The 15,694-nt window shown below is 43.6% G+C and overlaps 1 protein-coding gene across 8 annotated transcripts in view; it reads left to right on the plus strand.

Annotated features, from left to right (window-relative positions):
- Positions 1-15,694, plus strand: part of RCL1 (RNA terminal phosphate cyclase like 1) — a 69,731-nt gene that overhangs the window by 45,994 nt on the left and 8,043 nt on the right. Inside the window, exons 6-10 of one of the 8 annotated variants that reach the window (XR_011497257.1) lie at positions 3,745-3,870; positions 7,755-7,911; positions 12,426-12,529; positions 12,869-12,980; positions 15,217-15,380. Coding sequence is in view for 4 of the 8 variants with exons in the window: in XM_070495515.1 (XP_070351616.1) it covers positions 3,745-3,870; positions 7,755-7,911; positions 12,426-12,529; positions 15,263-15,347 (472 nt within the window). In the remaining 4 variants the exon portion in view is untranslated. Of the gene's footprint in view, positions 1-2,243; positions 2,398-3,708; positions 3,871-7,754; positions 7,912-12,425; positions 12,530-12,868; positions 12,981-15,216; positions 15,445-15,694 lie in introns of those variants that run through there. The other 7 variants (XR_001401237.3, XR_011497258.1, XR_011497259.1 and 4 more) reach the window with 7 other exon arrangements.

Below are 15,694 nucleotides of genomic sequence, written 5' to 3' on the forward strand. Positions count from 1 at the left end.
GGTGGCATCAAACTCTGCTTGGAATCCTTTCTGTGTAGTCTGTAAGTGTGATTTCCAGTGTGTGCTCTATTTGTTTTGACACAAGCCTGTGGTAACAACATGGATTGCATGGAGGCCGTTATACTGGGGTCCCACCTGTACTGTCTCTACTGGGTGTGCAAAGCCTCGTGAGGAAGCCTTGATGAAGACACTGGGAAATCGGGAAGCCTCCAGGGTTGTACAGGATTTTGCATAAAAGCTGAAAGAAGCCTTGGGCACCTGGGGTGTAACTTCGTAATCCCTGGCCCTCTCTAGTGTTCATCAAGCCTTCCCTATAGAGAATCTGAGCCAGAAAGACACTGGTGAGGTCCTAAGCACCTCCTCTTCTTTAAGGCTGGGGATGGGACACTTGAACCCTCCCTGGATATATCTCTGAGTTATAAAGCCCTCTTCTTAACACCCCAGGAAAGTCGACGCAGCGCCCTTGCTCAGATCCCTGCAAACCAAACATTCCAGCCACTGGTCTCCAGAGCTGCCCATTTCACAAACACCTCAAAGGAATGTGGGTTTGAATTGAGATCACCTTCTTGGCCAGTTTTGGAGCCTGGGAAAAAAGAGCCGCCTTTGGAAAAAGCTTTAGCTGGTTTTGTGGGTTTTTTACTTGCAAGGCTGGTTGACTGTTGGGCTGAGCTTGGAGGTTGTATTCCCCATAGGAGGGCTCGAGTTAGGAGAACTAGCCCCACTCTCTTGTGTGTGTTTGTGGTTTTAACTGAGCTACCCCCTAAAGTGCATCTTTTCCCTCTCTGACTGACTAGCCAGGTCCTGGGACGCAGCTGGTGTTGATTCCTGCCAGCCACTGTGACTGGACAGTGCACTTACCTTCTGTTTAAGGCCACCCACTCTCATTCTCCCCGCTGCCTGATGTGGGTGAGAGAGAAAGGAGCACTCTGTCTTAGTTTTGTGGTGCTGTCCCAGTAGCTCATGATTTGGTACGTAAGAGTTAAATGAAGAAATTGGGGTAGAGGCAGAAGAAGGGACTGGGGTATGAGTTGAAATTTGTGGGACCATCTGGTGTCCTTTCTCTCACTGTAGGGAAGGTACTTAGGGAATCAATCTCTTTCTTACTACACACACACACTCACTCACTCACTCACTCACACTCACTGCCTCCTTAGCTTTCTCTGACCTAGAACACCCGGAGGGTGAAGGGTAGGAGTTCCATATGGGCTATGGCTATGAACTTGTCTCTCTTGGATATGAGTTCTTAATATGGTATTCATAAATGGCCTTCAGGATGTTCACAACCCCCTGAAATTGTCTACAACATTGTACATTCATGTGTTTCTTCAGAGAGGGTCCACAGCTCTCATCAGATTCTCAAAGGGGTCTCTGGTTCCCAAAAGGACAAAATTCTCTGCTTTGGCATTTGAATCTTGGACTGATAGTAAGAAAAGCAATAGTTGACATTCACCAGCCTCTGATCACACACCAGGCAAGGCTAAGTGCTTTACACGTGATGTTTCATTTGAGCCTCCAAATCTTGCAAGGAGAGTATTATGATTATCCTTCTCTTACTGGTTAGGAAGTGGAGGCACTGAGAATGGCACATTAGACCCAGAATGATGCAGTTTTCTGGAGCTGGGACTTGAACACAGTCTGATTCTAGAACTCTTAGCTGTTCCTTGGTAGGGCCTCCATGCCAAGCCGAAGGGCTCCATAGTGACTCTGGGATGTAGCTGGCTTTAAAGTTCCTTTCCCTTCTTCACTTCACTGCCTGACTCTAGTATAGGCTTCCACTGGCCCTGAAATAGCACTGTTACCCACCTGGTTTCCACGTCTCTGGAGGGGTAGGAGAGAGGAGATTGTCTCTGGGAAGTCAAATCTATTTAGTTTTGAATCTTAGTTCTGTGACTTAGTTGTCCTCAGCATAAGCTCTGGAACCAGGAATCCATGGCCCTTGCCACAGGGTTACCGTGAGCACAAAATAAGTTGATAATGTATCTGAAAGAACTTTGGGATCCATGAATACTGTGGGATTATGTGTTAGGATAGTGACATCTGTGCTCTCCTGGGGAGAGTGGGTAGCCTCCAGCCTCAGAAGGACAGCACCCACCTGGTCCAAAGGGTATGAGACACGGGACTGTTTGTCTAAGCTGCCTGTGGTCAAAAGTACGTTCTGGACAGAAGAGGTGGTGATGTAACTGGCTCTGTGTGTGTATTGAAAAATCCCTCTTTGCTCTTTCCTCATTTCAGGTTTGTCCTTTGAGTCAAGTCAAATATTTATCGAGTATTTCTGAGTACAAAAGTAGTGTATGAGAGAGTTGTGAGGGATACAGAAGAAGTGCCCCTCTCCTTATGGAGTTTGTGGTCTCGCTGAAGAGCAAGGACAACATGTGTGTATATGAAGGGAGATGTACGGTAAGTTCAAGTACAGACCACAGTCGGGTGCTGGTTGGAGGGTTTCAGGAGAGAGAGGGAACTCTGGGCTGGAAGAATAAAGGCAGGCAGATCAGGTTGAAGAATTTGGACAATTTGGGTGGGTGGAGGGGGTGCTGGTGCCCGGTTGGGGAGGAACACTGAGGAGGCTGGAGAGTCTGACTGACAGCAAGATCTGGGAGCCTCCGGAGTTACTGGGAGAATCACTAGCTTGTGGAAGATTGATCTTTTAGTGGAGTGTTCTGGATGGATCAGAAAGAGGAGCTAGATGCCAGTCAGGTTCTTTGCACAGTCTCTGAGCATTTTGTTTCTGCAGCTCAAATGAAAATTAAATGTGTTATGGATGGTAATTTCTGAACGGTTGGGCTGGAATGCACGGACCGCACGTCTTTTTTTCCCTGTTGGACTTGCCAGGTGGGGTTTGTTGTGGTTGTGAAGAGACCAGATATTGTTACTTCTCCATTTCTTTAGTCCCTTGTCACACATATGCAGCCAGCTCTTGACCATGCATTGCACACTGGAAGTGCTCAGTACATATTTATTTTTTATTTGATTCATGGGGGTGGGGAGAGCCAGTCTCTGTAAGAAAGTCAAATTTTAGGTAATAGTTTCCACTTCCTCAAGCACCAGTCTTTTCACTTGGATTGCTAATATCTTCCTCCTTTCTTTTCTGGGGGTGCCCTGTTGTAAAAGTGCTAATTATCAGTATTTTGACTGTAAGATAGTAGGTGGGAGGAGCCTGTATCCACAAATGGAGTACAGAATTGATACTTAACTGATTGAAAATAGGCTTCGTAAGTTAAAAAAAAAGAACTGTTTAGATCTTTATACACAGCCCACCATGCTCTTCACTAATCTTTTTCTGGTTCCCCTGTCAACAGACCAGGGGCAGGAGTGCCACTGGCCCAGTGTGGTGTCTCTTCTGGCCTTTCGCTCTTGCTGGCTCATGCCATGCAGAGAAGCATTGCCTTCACTTGTTCCAAAATGGAGTGGAACCATTTCTAGGGGAGGAAGTGTGGGTAGGAGGTGTGGAGCAGAGCTGAGGAGCTTTTAGTTTATACTTTCCAACTCTCTATAGTGTTTGAATTTTTTCACCATGGATATTTAAGCCTTTTATAACAATAGTATAAAAAATTATATAATAATAAATAATAACAATACAAAAAATTGAGTTGTAGTACTCAATTTTAAGTGCTTAAATACAGTAGGAAAATAGAATGGAATTAGAAGTCCTAGTTTATTTGTTCCACAGATGTTTGCTAGCTTTATAATTGAATTTTCTCTGTTCTGTAGTCCAAGCAGAATGACATCCTTAACTCTAGGTTGTAGGTACTCCGTGCGTGTATCACCTCAGATGGCGAACCGGATTGTAGATTCTGCAAGGAGCATCCTCAACAAGTTTATACCCGATATCTATATTTATACAGACCACATGAAAGGAGTCAACTCTGGGAAGTAAGTGCCTGTGCAATTCTGGAGCCTAATTCTGCAGCTACTTTAGCTTGTTTCATAGTGCGGTTCTGATTAAAGTTAAAGCTGCCAGCTCTGAGGTTGGGCAGCCAGAGAAAGAATGATTTCAGGATTAATTTCCTTCTAACTTATTGCTCTTGTCACCAGCAATGCCTGTCACACAGAAAGCATCACAGTGGCCAGTGTTGGGAGATGAGGGGTCCAGTCCTAGCCTAGGGGAATTAAAACCCGGCTAATAATAAACAGTGCTTCAAGCTTGGAGTCCCATCTGCACTCTGTTCCCACAAAAAATTAAAGTAAACAAGTTCTTCCACCCTGAGTAAACAGCAGTTTAGGGAAAAAAATCCTTTGTTGATCTAAGTGCCAGTCGGCTTCTCTCTCCATCAAGGGGAACAACAGACCTAGAGCCAAAGAGAGTTGTTATTGCATATTTGAATTTGGTTTAGTTAAAGCCTTTGCGGGAAACCTCACTTTAGAAAATAAAAAGTTAATGATGAGTTATGTAATTAAAATATCTGTTTTAGGTTTTGGTTGTGTATTTAGAAACCAGTAAGTTAGGGAAGCAATTAAAAACTAATTTTTTAAAAATGAAAATGTTATACATATAGAAAAGTTGAAAGTATAGTACAGTGAACACCTGTTCATTCCCACTAGCTGTAGCTAACAATGAATAGTTTGCCCAATTTGCTTTTCTTGTTGAGGGGATTTTCTTTGTTTGTTTTTAGCTGAACCATTTCAATGTGAATGACAGTATCATTACACTTTGAATCTGAACTTTTCAGCTTGTGTCTCCTAAAAATAAGAACATCAGAGATTGACTTTCAGTGTTAAGAAATCAATTTTTTCCTAAATAGTGCCACAGCTCATCCTTTTTTATAGCTCTTCCGTCTGAGGTTTCTTTTAACTTCAGCAAAAGAAGGAAAGAGAGAATAAAGGAGGGGGTGAGTGCGTTATGAGATCTCTGACCTTCACAAGGTCCAAGGGAAAGGTGTAGGTGATTTCAGAAATACAGTGGTGGCTCAGAGTCCAAAGCAACAGAGGTGGAGGTGTCAGAGGTTAGAGTTGGGAAAGAATTTGTGTGCAAACCTGGCCCTTTCTCTGTGAGTTGGAAAGGTCAGTGATGGTCCCAAACCTTTGGTGTATTGCTCAAATATCACCAGTGTTTTCCTCATTCATACCGTGGGAGTGATAATGCCTGCATTCCTAGGTTACTGTCAAGATTAAAAGATCATGTATGTAAACCACTAATGCAATGCCTGGCACATAGTAGGTGGTACAGAAGTGGTAGCTGCTAATGCCATTCTTACCTTCTCTTCTCTTCTTGGCCAAAGGTCTGGAATTATGTGTCAGCTTTTCTCTGAGGAGAGGAGATTACAGAGGGAGGGAGGAGGATAGGTAGGAGCAGCTGTCTGAAAGGCCTGATCTCGATAATCTCTCCTCTGCTGGCCTCTAGCTCTACCAAAGGGTGGCCAGGAATGAAGCAGAGCAGGCCTGAAGGCCACGCTGCCCCCAGTGGTAGCATAGCTTTTTGTAATGCCGTTGACTCAGCTGACCCTGGTGCGTGGTCTGGTCCCATGCTTGCTGATGGTGAGTAGGAACCTCACACGTGGATCATGATGTGGGTGTGATGCAGACTCATGGGTCATCAACTCCAAGTTCCATTTGAAAAATTACATGTGAAACCAGTGATGTTACGTGTGTGTTTCGTTTTCTAAATTTCAACTTACAGATGACAAACAATGATCTTCCTTGTCTGGTATGAAATTATAAAGTCATGGGTGGGTATTTTCCTCTTCTAATTTGGTGAAGTATCCATGTGAGTTAGGCTTATTGAATGAAGTCTAGGAGTGAGAGTTTGTGTTGTGGCCATGACCTGGACCCTTGGGGGCCAGCAATTCCTGGTGGCCGGTGTAAGGACTTTGACCAGTGTGCACATTTGTCCAGTGTAGTCCCATTTTGATTCTCACAGTAAATACTTAAAAAAAAAATCCAGTCCTTTACCAATTGGAAAGTTTTAAAGACTGTCATTTGCAACCTGTACTAGCACACAGCTTCAATGAGGTCACTTGGTGACCATCTCCTTTGTCAGCATAACTTGAAATAGGCTTGATGATACACACCCCAAATTGGGGGGGGGGAGGAATGGAGTAATGTACATAGAGCTTAACATGTTATTGTGTTCTTTGTTAATGTAATATTAAATGGAACAATCTTGATTAAATATAGAGTTTAATGTAATAAGTATACATCCCTCAGAAAATTCACATGGATGGAAAAATTTGGACATTCTTGGGAAATGCATGTAAGTGGGTTGAAGCAGTGATGGTAGCTATCTTCTGATTCTCCCTCCCCTCCTTTTTCTACTCTTCATTTTTGAATGCCACTGTCTCTGCTGCTGAGCTGGATACGCCCTCCCTTCTCCTTGTCAAGTGACTCAAAGGCAACATAAGATTGTGCTCAAATGTCCCATGATGATGGTTGGTGGCACAGTGTTAGATTGTTAAGCATGACTCAGAGTGCCCTGGAATCTTTGTTCTCACTGCACCCCCTTCCCTTGGCAGGTGTTATTAACCCTTGGCTGCATAGACAATTGAATTCTTTTTGAGAAATTAAGGACTGACCAATATAGTTCATCCATATAGTGAGTTCCTATAGTACATTTGAGACATCAATAATTTCACACATAGTTTTTCTGAAACAAATATCTTGACTACTTTTGTGCTGGACACATAGAAAGTGCTTCATGAACATGTGTGTTGAATTGTGTCAAAGGAGGCAGTTCTGTATTGTAGTTGTGTGTGAACTGTACTGCTGGGAAGGCTGCCACACCTTTCTTGATGACACATTTACTCAAGAAGCACTTGGCAAAGTAGATTTGAGGTGTCAAATCTGGAAATTTTGTGGAAAGGTGATTTTTATTATTTATGGGCTGAGTTTTTGTGGTCAAGCTGGTTGTTACTAAACTGTGTGGTTGAGAACTCTTGTGTTTACCACGATGTCCCCAGTTCCTAGCCTGTGGAAACTTTCTTCCAGATGTTTGTTGGATCCCTGAGTGGATGAATCAGCTGTGGTTCTGGACAAGAAGGGTGTTAGGTTCTGGTATTGGTGGTAGAAACACAACGCGAGGGAGCATCGTGCCAGCTCATTGATTATATTAATTGAATTCTGAGTTAGAGATATCCCTTGGGGACAGAAACATAAAGCTGTCCCATATTTAGGCCATTTCTGGCTTATGTGGTATTTTTTATTATGGGAAAAAAGCCTGATATTTCTCAAGCAGAGCTGTAAGCAGGTGGTCTCCAGGCCCCTTGTACCCTCTGGTTTGCCTGTGAGTGAGGGCCAGGGGAGGGCTGCGGTGAGAAGTTGTGTAGGCTCTGGGGGCTGGAAGACCTGCATTTGAAACACACCTCCCTCACTTTCTACCTATGTGGACTTGGTACAGGTTGCTTAGTTTCTCCATTCCTCACTTGTAAAATGGGCACCGTAATACCTACTCTGCAGGGTGGTGGCGTCAAAGCCCCTAGCTCAGAAACTGGCAGAAAGTAGGTGCACAGTATCTAGTAGCCCTTGTTACTGTAACTCTATATGTTGATTGTTACAAACTCTCAACCTAGGATCTTTGACAGTGTGGGAGGGGAGGGAAGAGAGGGCTAAAAGGAAGAGCAGTGCAAACTTCATCTTCTCTGGTTCTGCCATGTGTGCCCTCACTAAGTCCTGTATGTTTCCAGTGTAAGCCAGTAGGAACTCTAATAAGGCTGGATGTAACCAGAATGCCATCAAAAAGATGTTTGTCTTCTCTTTCCTTTTGCTGATGAATGTGAGCCCCACTTCATTAACCCTCCTCAGAGTCTGTGCCTTTGAATCCCCAGGTCTCCAGGCTTTGGGTTGTCGCTGGTTGCTGAGACCACCAATGGCACCTTCCTCAGTGCTGAACTGGCCTCCAACCCCCCGGGTCAAGGAACAGCGGTGCTTCCAGAGGACCTCGGCAGGAACTGTGCCAGGCTGCTGCTTGAAGAAATCTATAGGGTATGTCCTCAGCCTCTGCAGGTCTGGGAGAGCAACCATCAGGAAGCAGTTCATTGTCTCTCATTCTTATTCCTTAGCAACTTTCTTCCTCTTCCAAGGGCTTAAGCCAAGGACTTAACCTCTTCCTACTCATTAAATAGTTTAGCCTTAACTAGTTTAATGGATTAACTAAACTAGTCAGTTTAGTTAAGTCGAGGTCTAGCCCCACTAGTTTGGGACACAGGGCAGGTAAGTTTTAATGTTGGGGAGAGGAAAGAACTGAAACAGAGTCAGGAGAGAGAAGGCAGAAAAATGCAGCAGGTTAGGTGGTGACTGGCCAGTTGAAGAGCACACAGTGCCCCGAGCAAAGTGAGTACCGTGTCTCAGCTCCCCGAGTCGTTGCCGTAGGGGTGTGGGAGCTCGGTGCTTGTAGAATTTTCAAGAGAAGCTGGAAATCTGGATTTGTAGGTGACGGTTAATTCAGATAGGAAATAATGTCAACAGGCCACATTTTGCCATGTTCTAGAGCATAGAAGAATGTCTAGTGAAGGCAGGCCTGTGTCAGAGCATGCTAGGGGCTTGGAAAAATGAGAACATAGGACAAAGAAGGGCTGACACCTCACCTATTGCCATTTTACTTCTGCAGCTCTGTTGAGGGACACAGCTCAGACTAACTGGACCAACTTGTCCTCTCTGTTGCCACTGTCTTTTCTCTGTCGGTCTATATGAGGAACATGCACATATACATACACACACTTTTACTCTGTTTCCCAGAGATAGTTGAGGTGACCTAAAATAAGCAAGGAAGAAATTGGGAGAGAAGAGATGATCATGGCAGGAGGAATAAGATGAAGCTGCCTGAAAATACATTCTCTAAGATCCTATATGCTTGGTTAGAGGAGAGTCACAGATCTGGTTCCAGGATTTCTGTTAGTCTGCCCTGTCTTTTTCCTTGGTTCTATGTCAGGAAGGTGAAACCTTTTCCTTGGTATGTAGAACCCAGGCAGGCTCTGAGTAATGGCCATTTTTCTGCTGCGTATGCTGGGTCCCACATTCTAGAACTGAGCCCTGACAAGAGCTGTCCCCTGGGTGATTTGCTTTTGGATGGTGTATGTTGTTTGTAAATTGTCTTTCTTCTTCAACTGAAGAGCCTTTCATCTCTGTATTTATCTGTGCATTTATTCTTGGTTATTAGTTATCTCAGTGTGTCCTGAAGTCTCCAAGAAGTTTTGCCCTTTTTAAAGTAGCTTATTAATCACTATGGTAAGGTTATGCCTGGGTCATGGGTATTGATCCCCGCACAGGCCTCACTAAAGACTAAAGCTTATAGCCATAGTCTGCTCTCCTGAACCAAGTCAGCATTCTTGCAAATACCTCATTGGTTGCAAGGTGGAGCAAGTAAGAATGAACTGTTTGAGAGTTAATTGAAATTTTGGGGCCTTAAATGACTTTATTTAATGTCCATCTAATTAAGATGGAAGACAGGACCTATAATTGTATCTTCTGTAGAGCGACTCCATCCCCTCCACTGACCATTCAGCTAGGAAATAGTGGAGGAAGGAAATAGCCTCTCAAGTGAAATTCTCCTGAAGGAGACTCTTCTCATGATTCTTGTGCAGTCAAGGTCTGGCCTCAGTTTTTTTGATGCTAACTCAGCCCAAAGTTTAATGCTTAGTGATTTTTGAAAGATAGGTAGTACCTAAAAGTTGGGGGTAAATGATCAAGAGGTTGCCCTGCCAGTTCCTTAGTTCAAAAAGTTTGTTATATCGATATTCGTGAGCAAAGAATGTGCGTGTGATACGTGTGTCCAATACATGCATCCCTAAGCCCCTGCTGACTTGTGCAGGTTTCCATTCCTTGGTCCTGTGGTGACTGGCAGGCCCTCTCTCTGACCATGGGGACACTTCCATCTCTTTCCAGTAGACCTGAGGGAATTGGAAGCATCACATTACAGAACAGCGCAGTGGGAGCGCATGGGCACAGCTGGACTTCGGGTTTTATATCCCCATAAATAGCAGTTTATAAGCCTCAGGGTGAAAGCACAGCTCATCAGTCCACAGAGAAAAAACATGCAGTCTAGATTAGGTTATGTTATTTATTTTTTACTCTAGTTGAGTTCTACTTTAAACCATTTCATATGCCTAGATCGTTTTTTCTTTAATCATTAAGAAAACTTATTTTGTGTGTGTCTGTGATCTTAATTATTAAAAGGATGAAAATCCTTCATGTTCTTAAGGATAATTCTCTAGAGGTCTGTGATGTGACATAGTTTAGATGAGTAATAAAGATCTATCACCTTTGAAATTGCCATTTATTTTTATTTTATTTAGTTTTAAGCCTCTGATCTAATCCCTTTTGTCCCATTTCTGTCTCATCATTTACCAGGCCTTCTTGATTCCGTTTCAGGCTTCCTGGAACTGCTCTTTCCTGTCCATCTTTTTTGCTGCCTGCATCCACTACCCTCCTCCTTTCTACACCCCCTGACTCCCCTGGACCTGGATTATGCTTACCGACTCTCCCCACTTGCAGAGTGGAACTCTTCTCCAAATCCTCTCCAACATGCTTTTCAGTTTAAATCTCCCCCTAAAACATTGATCTGATCTTTTCACTCCTGTGCTCAGAGACCTTCACTAGCTTCTTACTTTCCCAAGATAAAGTCAAACCCTTGACCAGTTAGAAAAGCCTTACTTTAACCTGCCTATTCCACCTTCCCCCTGCTGTTTCGCATACTTCTCCACGGATGGCACGCACCCCCTTTCAGGTTGGTGTCCTGGCTGTTCCTTACTTGCCCTGGGTCATATTTTCCCCATTATCCTGCTCTTCCTCCCTCTCCAACTCAGCTCATCCCTCCAGGGCCAGCTCAAGTCCCCATCTCCCCAAAGCTCCCTCTGGGCCAGGTGAGTGACACCCCCTGCCTTGGCAGTCCCTGCCTTGGCAGTCCCAGTGTCCACAGCCCTCAGCCGCTGCATAGCTTTGGCTCCACCTTGAACTGTTTCTTCTTCCTGCTCATATCTCATCTTTGTAGTGAGATTGGAGCCACGCGGCACGAAGATTGCATCCTCTGCTGTGGGGGTGGCCCCACCATTCCCTCTGTGGTGTCCAGTACACAGACCCTAACATATTTATCCCACTAAAATATTGGTCCATAGTAAAAATCACTTGACAATGGTGGAATAGTAACATAGTGATAGGGAGCAGAGACTGAAGAGAACATTTGAATGTTAGACAGTCTTATGAAAAGGAGCAGGTTTTCTTAAAACAATTAGTTTTGTTGTTTTCATAGTCTCTGTGGGTCAGGTTTTCCTTTTTAGGTGGAAACATATGCTGTAATTCTTTTTGTCCTAAAATTTGCTAAGTGAGATAAATATTGTCCTTTATTAACTCAGGTAGTTTAGGAAGAACAATAGATTTTCATAAAGGCTAGCAGTAGAATAAACCCCTTTATTTTACTGCTCCCCTTGTCAGGGCTGCTAAATGAAGTCTGACAACCAGACAATGAGTGTCTGCATCTGAGAATTGGTTTATTCTCTACCCTACATGCATTGAAAGAGGAGGGAGGTGTACCCACATAACAGCAGTGGGTAGCCACCTATTCTGTTCAAAATCTGGGAGAGCCTAGCCTTGCAGTGATGTGCCATGGTCAGAAACTGAGTTTGTTATTGTGATATGTGCAGAATACGTAGAAATTCAAGTTTATCCTGCTATTGCTGTGTACAATGTAAGTTTGAATTGTTTTAAGTAAAGTTACCCAGAAAGAATGATCAGAAATAAAGACATTTTTTAAGGACAAATGGAAACAGTGGTAATGCGCACGTCTTGTAGAAGTAAAATGGCTGAAATAGTTGAGAAATTCAAAAATGAAAGAAGGGCATTAGGAGAAAGTTTTTGAAAAGAATTCTGTTCTGCTTATTGATTTGGAAGAAAAGGAAGGAAAGGTGGGGAAAAACAGTTCGTAAGTAATAAGAATGGAGGTCTGTGATCTTAACAGTTCTCCAGATTTAAGGCACACAGAGGAGAAGAAACAAATGTAACACAGCAGGCAGTTTCTAGATGTATTTGAATAGGTGTTATAGGTAATACCCTTGACGTACAAAGATCCTTTCATGTCAGATCGACTGGTGTTCTTTGACAGATTAAATAGTGGTAGTGTCACTCACTTAGCCCTTGGTAATTAACTATACATTTCCTAGAACCAATCTTGCTTTTTTGCTTATATGTTCTGCTGCTGCTTTAATTATGAAGGAAAGTTTTGTTTTTCACTAGATACGCCTCAGTAAACTTGAGTGTCTAGTTCATTCTGATAGTCTCAGCTACTACAATTGCTTTAACTGTTAGTTTAACCCCCTAAAGTCAATTGCTCTAAGGATTACTCTTAAAAGACCTGTATTCTGTTTTATGATCGCTTTTAACTTTGCAGTCTGCTCTTCTGTTGTTCTGATATTCTATTTATCTGTCTGTTTTCTTTCCTCTGTTTTGTTGGTTGGCCATTTTCTGGTTGGTACAACGATTAATCTTTAAAGTATTTGTGTTTACAGGGGGGATGTGTGGACTCGACCAACCAAAGCCTGGCTCTGTTGCTTATGACCCTTGGACAGCAGGACGTTTCCAAAGTCCTGCTAGGACCACTCTCTCCCTACACGTGAGTTGTTCTGCAGCCTCATCATGCTGTCCAGCTTAATCTTCCGATTGCGCGAAATGACAAAGGTGTTGTACTGCACATAGCCTGTCACTACAAACACCTGCTTGTATCGATGCTTAATGAGCTGGAGACTGTCACTCTCAACCTCGTCTTTTACAAGGGTTTTGCCTTCTTTTCTTCCTGTAGTTTCATCATTCTCATGTTATTAAAGTTACGTGGTATGTATTGGATAGTTCTTTTGTCTGCACTTTAGATTTTGGTTCCATTTTGAAGGTAAACTTCTGGTTCTGTTATAGCTTGGATTTTGTTGTTAGTTTTTTAAATCCCTCTTTTCTCTAGCTGTGGCAAAAAGGACTTTTTGTCCAAGATGATAGGATATGAGCTGGCAGGAAAGATGAAGAAAGAGGCAGAGTTCACAGTAATGCCAATGGACTAGCAGGCAAATGTAGAGGTGAGTTTGAGGCCGTGGGGTGTTATCAGAAGTTGACTGCTGAGGTATTAAAGCAGGCACTCTCCAAAAAGAGCAGATCCTCAGAAGACTTGAATTCTAAACAGCACTGTGAAAGGAGCATTTTCCATTGACAGTAAACGAGGTTGCTGTAAACAGCTTGTTTGAGCACTGACATCTCTGTATGGGCACGTGTGCTTATATGGGATCATTATGTGGTCATCTGTGGGTGGGGAGTAGGGGTGGGTGGGCTTTGTGTGGGAGGAAATATTCAGGTAGATATGAGACTGAACTGTCCTTTTTCGGTTATCATGGTACCGATGCTGTATATCTGAAAGGTACAGTACTGTGATAACTGAAGAATGGTGGTGCCATCACATTGAGAAAGGGGTGAGCACTGCCAAGGGGCGAGGCACCATCGGACCATGGCTTGGGGTATGTGGAGACCAGGAGCTTGAAAGAGAGTCTTTTGAAGGCTTTTTTTTTTCGAGTTGGTGGTAGGTGGTTTTTTGGAACAAGGAAATGAAAGAGAATACATTCTGTTAGCAGTGGGGGAAGACTGATAAGCGGGAAATTGGTGAGGACCACATTATCTCCTGATAACTTGTGTAAAGTATTTCACAGGACAGGAAACCTGAAATTGAGTAATCCTAAATGGCACGATAACATGAGGAATCAACATTGCTAAAATAGACTTTGTAGTTAAGGCATTGGGGTTTGGAGAGGAGGTAAGGGCTGGGAGTACAGGACCCCACGTGCAGAGATTCTCTTCCCATAGAGAGTTTGCTGGAAGCAGCTGATAGCTCTGTGACCCCCACAGTTCCCTTCCGCTTTTTAGCTGGTCTCATTGCTGCTGCCTTCCCAGCCTCTGCTTCAGGGCAGCAGAAGGCCTGACCGCTCACACAGCAGTGTGTGGTTGTGGGGCATGGGGTTTGGCAGAACATTATGTGAAAAATGGAATGTATATTTTTATTTTTCCTTGACACTTTTTTTTTTCTTTTGGAGATTTTTTTTTCAGTTTGGCTACAGGGCCTTTGTAATCATTTCAAGTCAGCAGCCCCTGTGGAGTTGGTCAAGATGTGACTGGACATTTTTAAAAGTTCCTGTGTCCTCCTTGACACACCCCCTCACCAAACATTAATTGCAGTGTCTTGTCTTCCAGAAACCTTGCCTAAAATTACTACGTCTCCTGGGAAAACAAAGTAGTCTGCCCTGAATGGAGCTTTACAGGAGTAGGACAAATTGCAAAATTATGTTTTGAGACTTGGGGCTGGGGGTTGCAGGACATTCTTCCTCTGCGTTATCTGCCTTCCAGGGTGTCATGCAAGGGGGGCTGCCATGGGGTGGGAAAGAGCAGCCCAGATTCTTTTTGGTAAGCTAGCTCAAGGTAGGGGGAGAAGGGGTTAGGAAGTTTATTTTGAAAGCTGTATCTATTTGAGACTCTTTTTGCCCTTTATCATGTGGAAGGCTCCGGTGGCCCAAAATAATGAAAGGCAAATGTGGGAGGAAATATACGTCCTTTAGAGACCTGACAGGCAAAGTTAACAACGTATTTCTGTGTACAGTTAATGGTGCAGAAGGGACAGAATCCATAGTCAGGACGATCACAGTGGGGGGAAAAATTTATCCTAGCTGGATTCAAGAGCTTTGGAGACCAAACTGTCACACTTATTTTTTTGTGCAGTTAAAGTCATAAAAATCTGTTTTTTGAAACCTCAAATTTCTAACAAAAACCAGAAGCAAGACTCTCTTCGGTTTAAAGAAATGTATTTCTTCTGGCAGTTTGCACGTTCTGATTTGTATAAATAGCTTTTTAAATGTCTGTTTACAGAGCACTGGGATTAGGGAGGATGTTTTTTCTTGCAGTGTTGCTTTCAGACTGTTTCTGGAAAATAAGGGTCGCTATGATCTTTCCTTTTCCTCTTCCCTCTGTTGTACTTCAGGAGATTGCTGTTGGTAGTTTCATGTGTTACTTGAGAAAGTCAGTCTATGTGTGTGAAATTCTTAGGAAAAGCCAGAGAGATTTTTTTCGGTAGAATAAAATAGTATTGGATATCATGCTGGTATGTGGAGACTCTGTTTCGGTTAAGTTTGTTGAGTTTAGGTGGCTACAGTTGGTGACAGTGATTCCACCTTCCCCTCGAGAAGCTTAACTTCACAGTTTAGGGGAGGATTTATGCTTTGTTTAAAAGCAGGATTAACAGCAAGAAAAATACATATTAATGAGCATTTTCCTTAGCGCTTTCAGCAGTTGCTGATGACCAGAGCTTCCTGCGTTCTGCCAGCATACAGGCGTTGGAGTCCATTCTATCTGGATTTCAGCTCTGGCTCTACCCTGGAGCACCAGGAGACCATGGACAAAGTATTTAGCATCTCTGAGCCTCTGTCGCATCCGCAGAGAAGGTGAATGGTCCTGACGTCACGGGTTTGGGGAGATGGAGATGGAGCGAGACTTACATGAGGTCAGGTACTTTGCGCTCCCAGCAGCCCAGTGTGCCTGATGGAGCTCACTCAGTGCTGAATGCTGAGGCTCCCGCCTGCACGTCCCCTCAGTCTGGGAAGTCCAGTCTCCCGTTAAGGTCACTTTGAACACTAGGAGGCCTAGTAAACTTGCTTTGGGCAATCTCAGACCGAAGTCAGCTGCAAATTGTCTGCTCAGCTATCTCTAAGTCTATAAATTTTAACTTTATGACTAACTTCCTGCCGTTGTGTTACTA

Source organism: Equus asinus, chromosome 23 (genome assembly GCF_041296235.1).
Source record: "Equus asinus isolate D_3611 breed Donkey chromosome 23, EquAss-T2T_v2, whole genome shotgun sequence".
Taxonomy (NCBI): domain Eukaryota; kingdom Metazoa; phylum Chordata; class Mammalia; order Perissodactyla; family Equidae; genus Equus; species Equus asinus.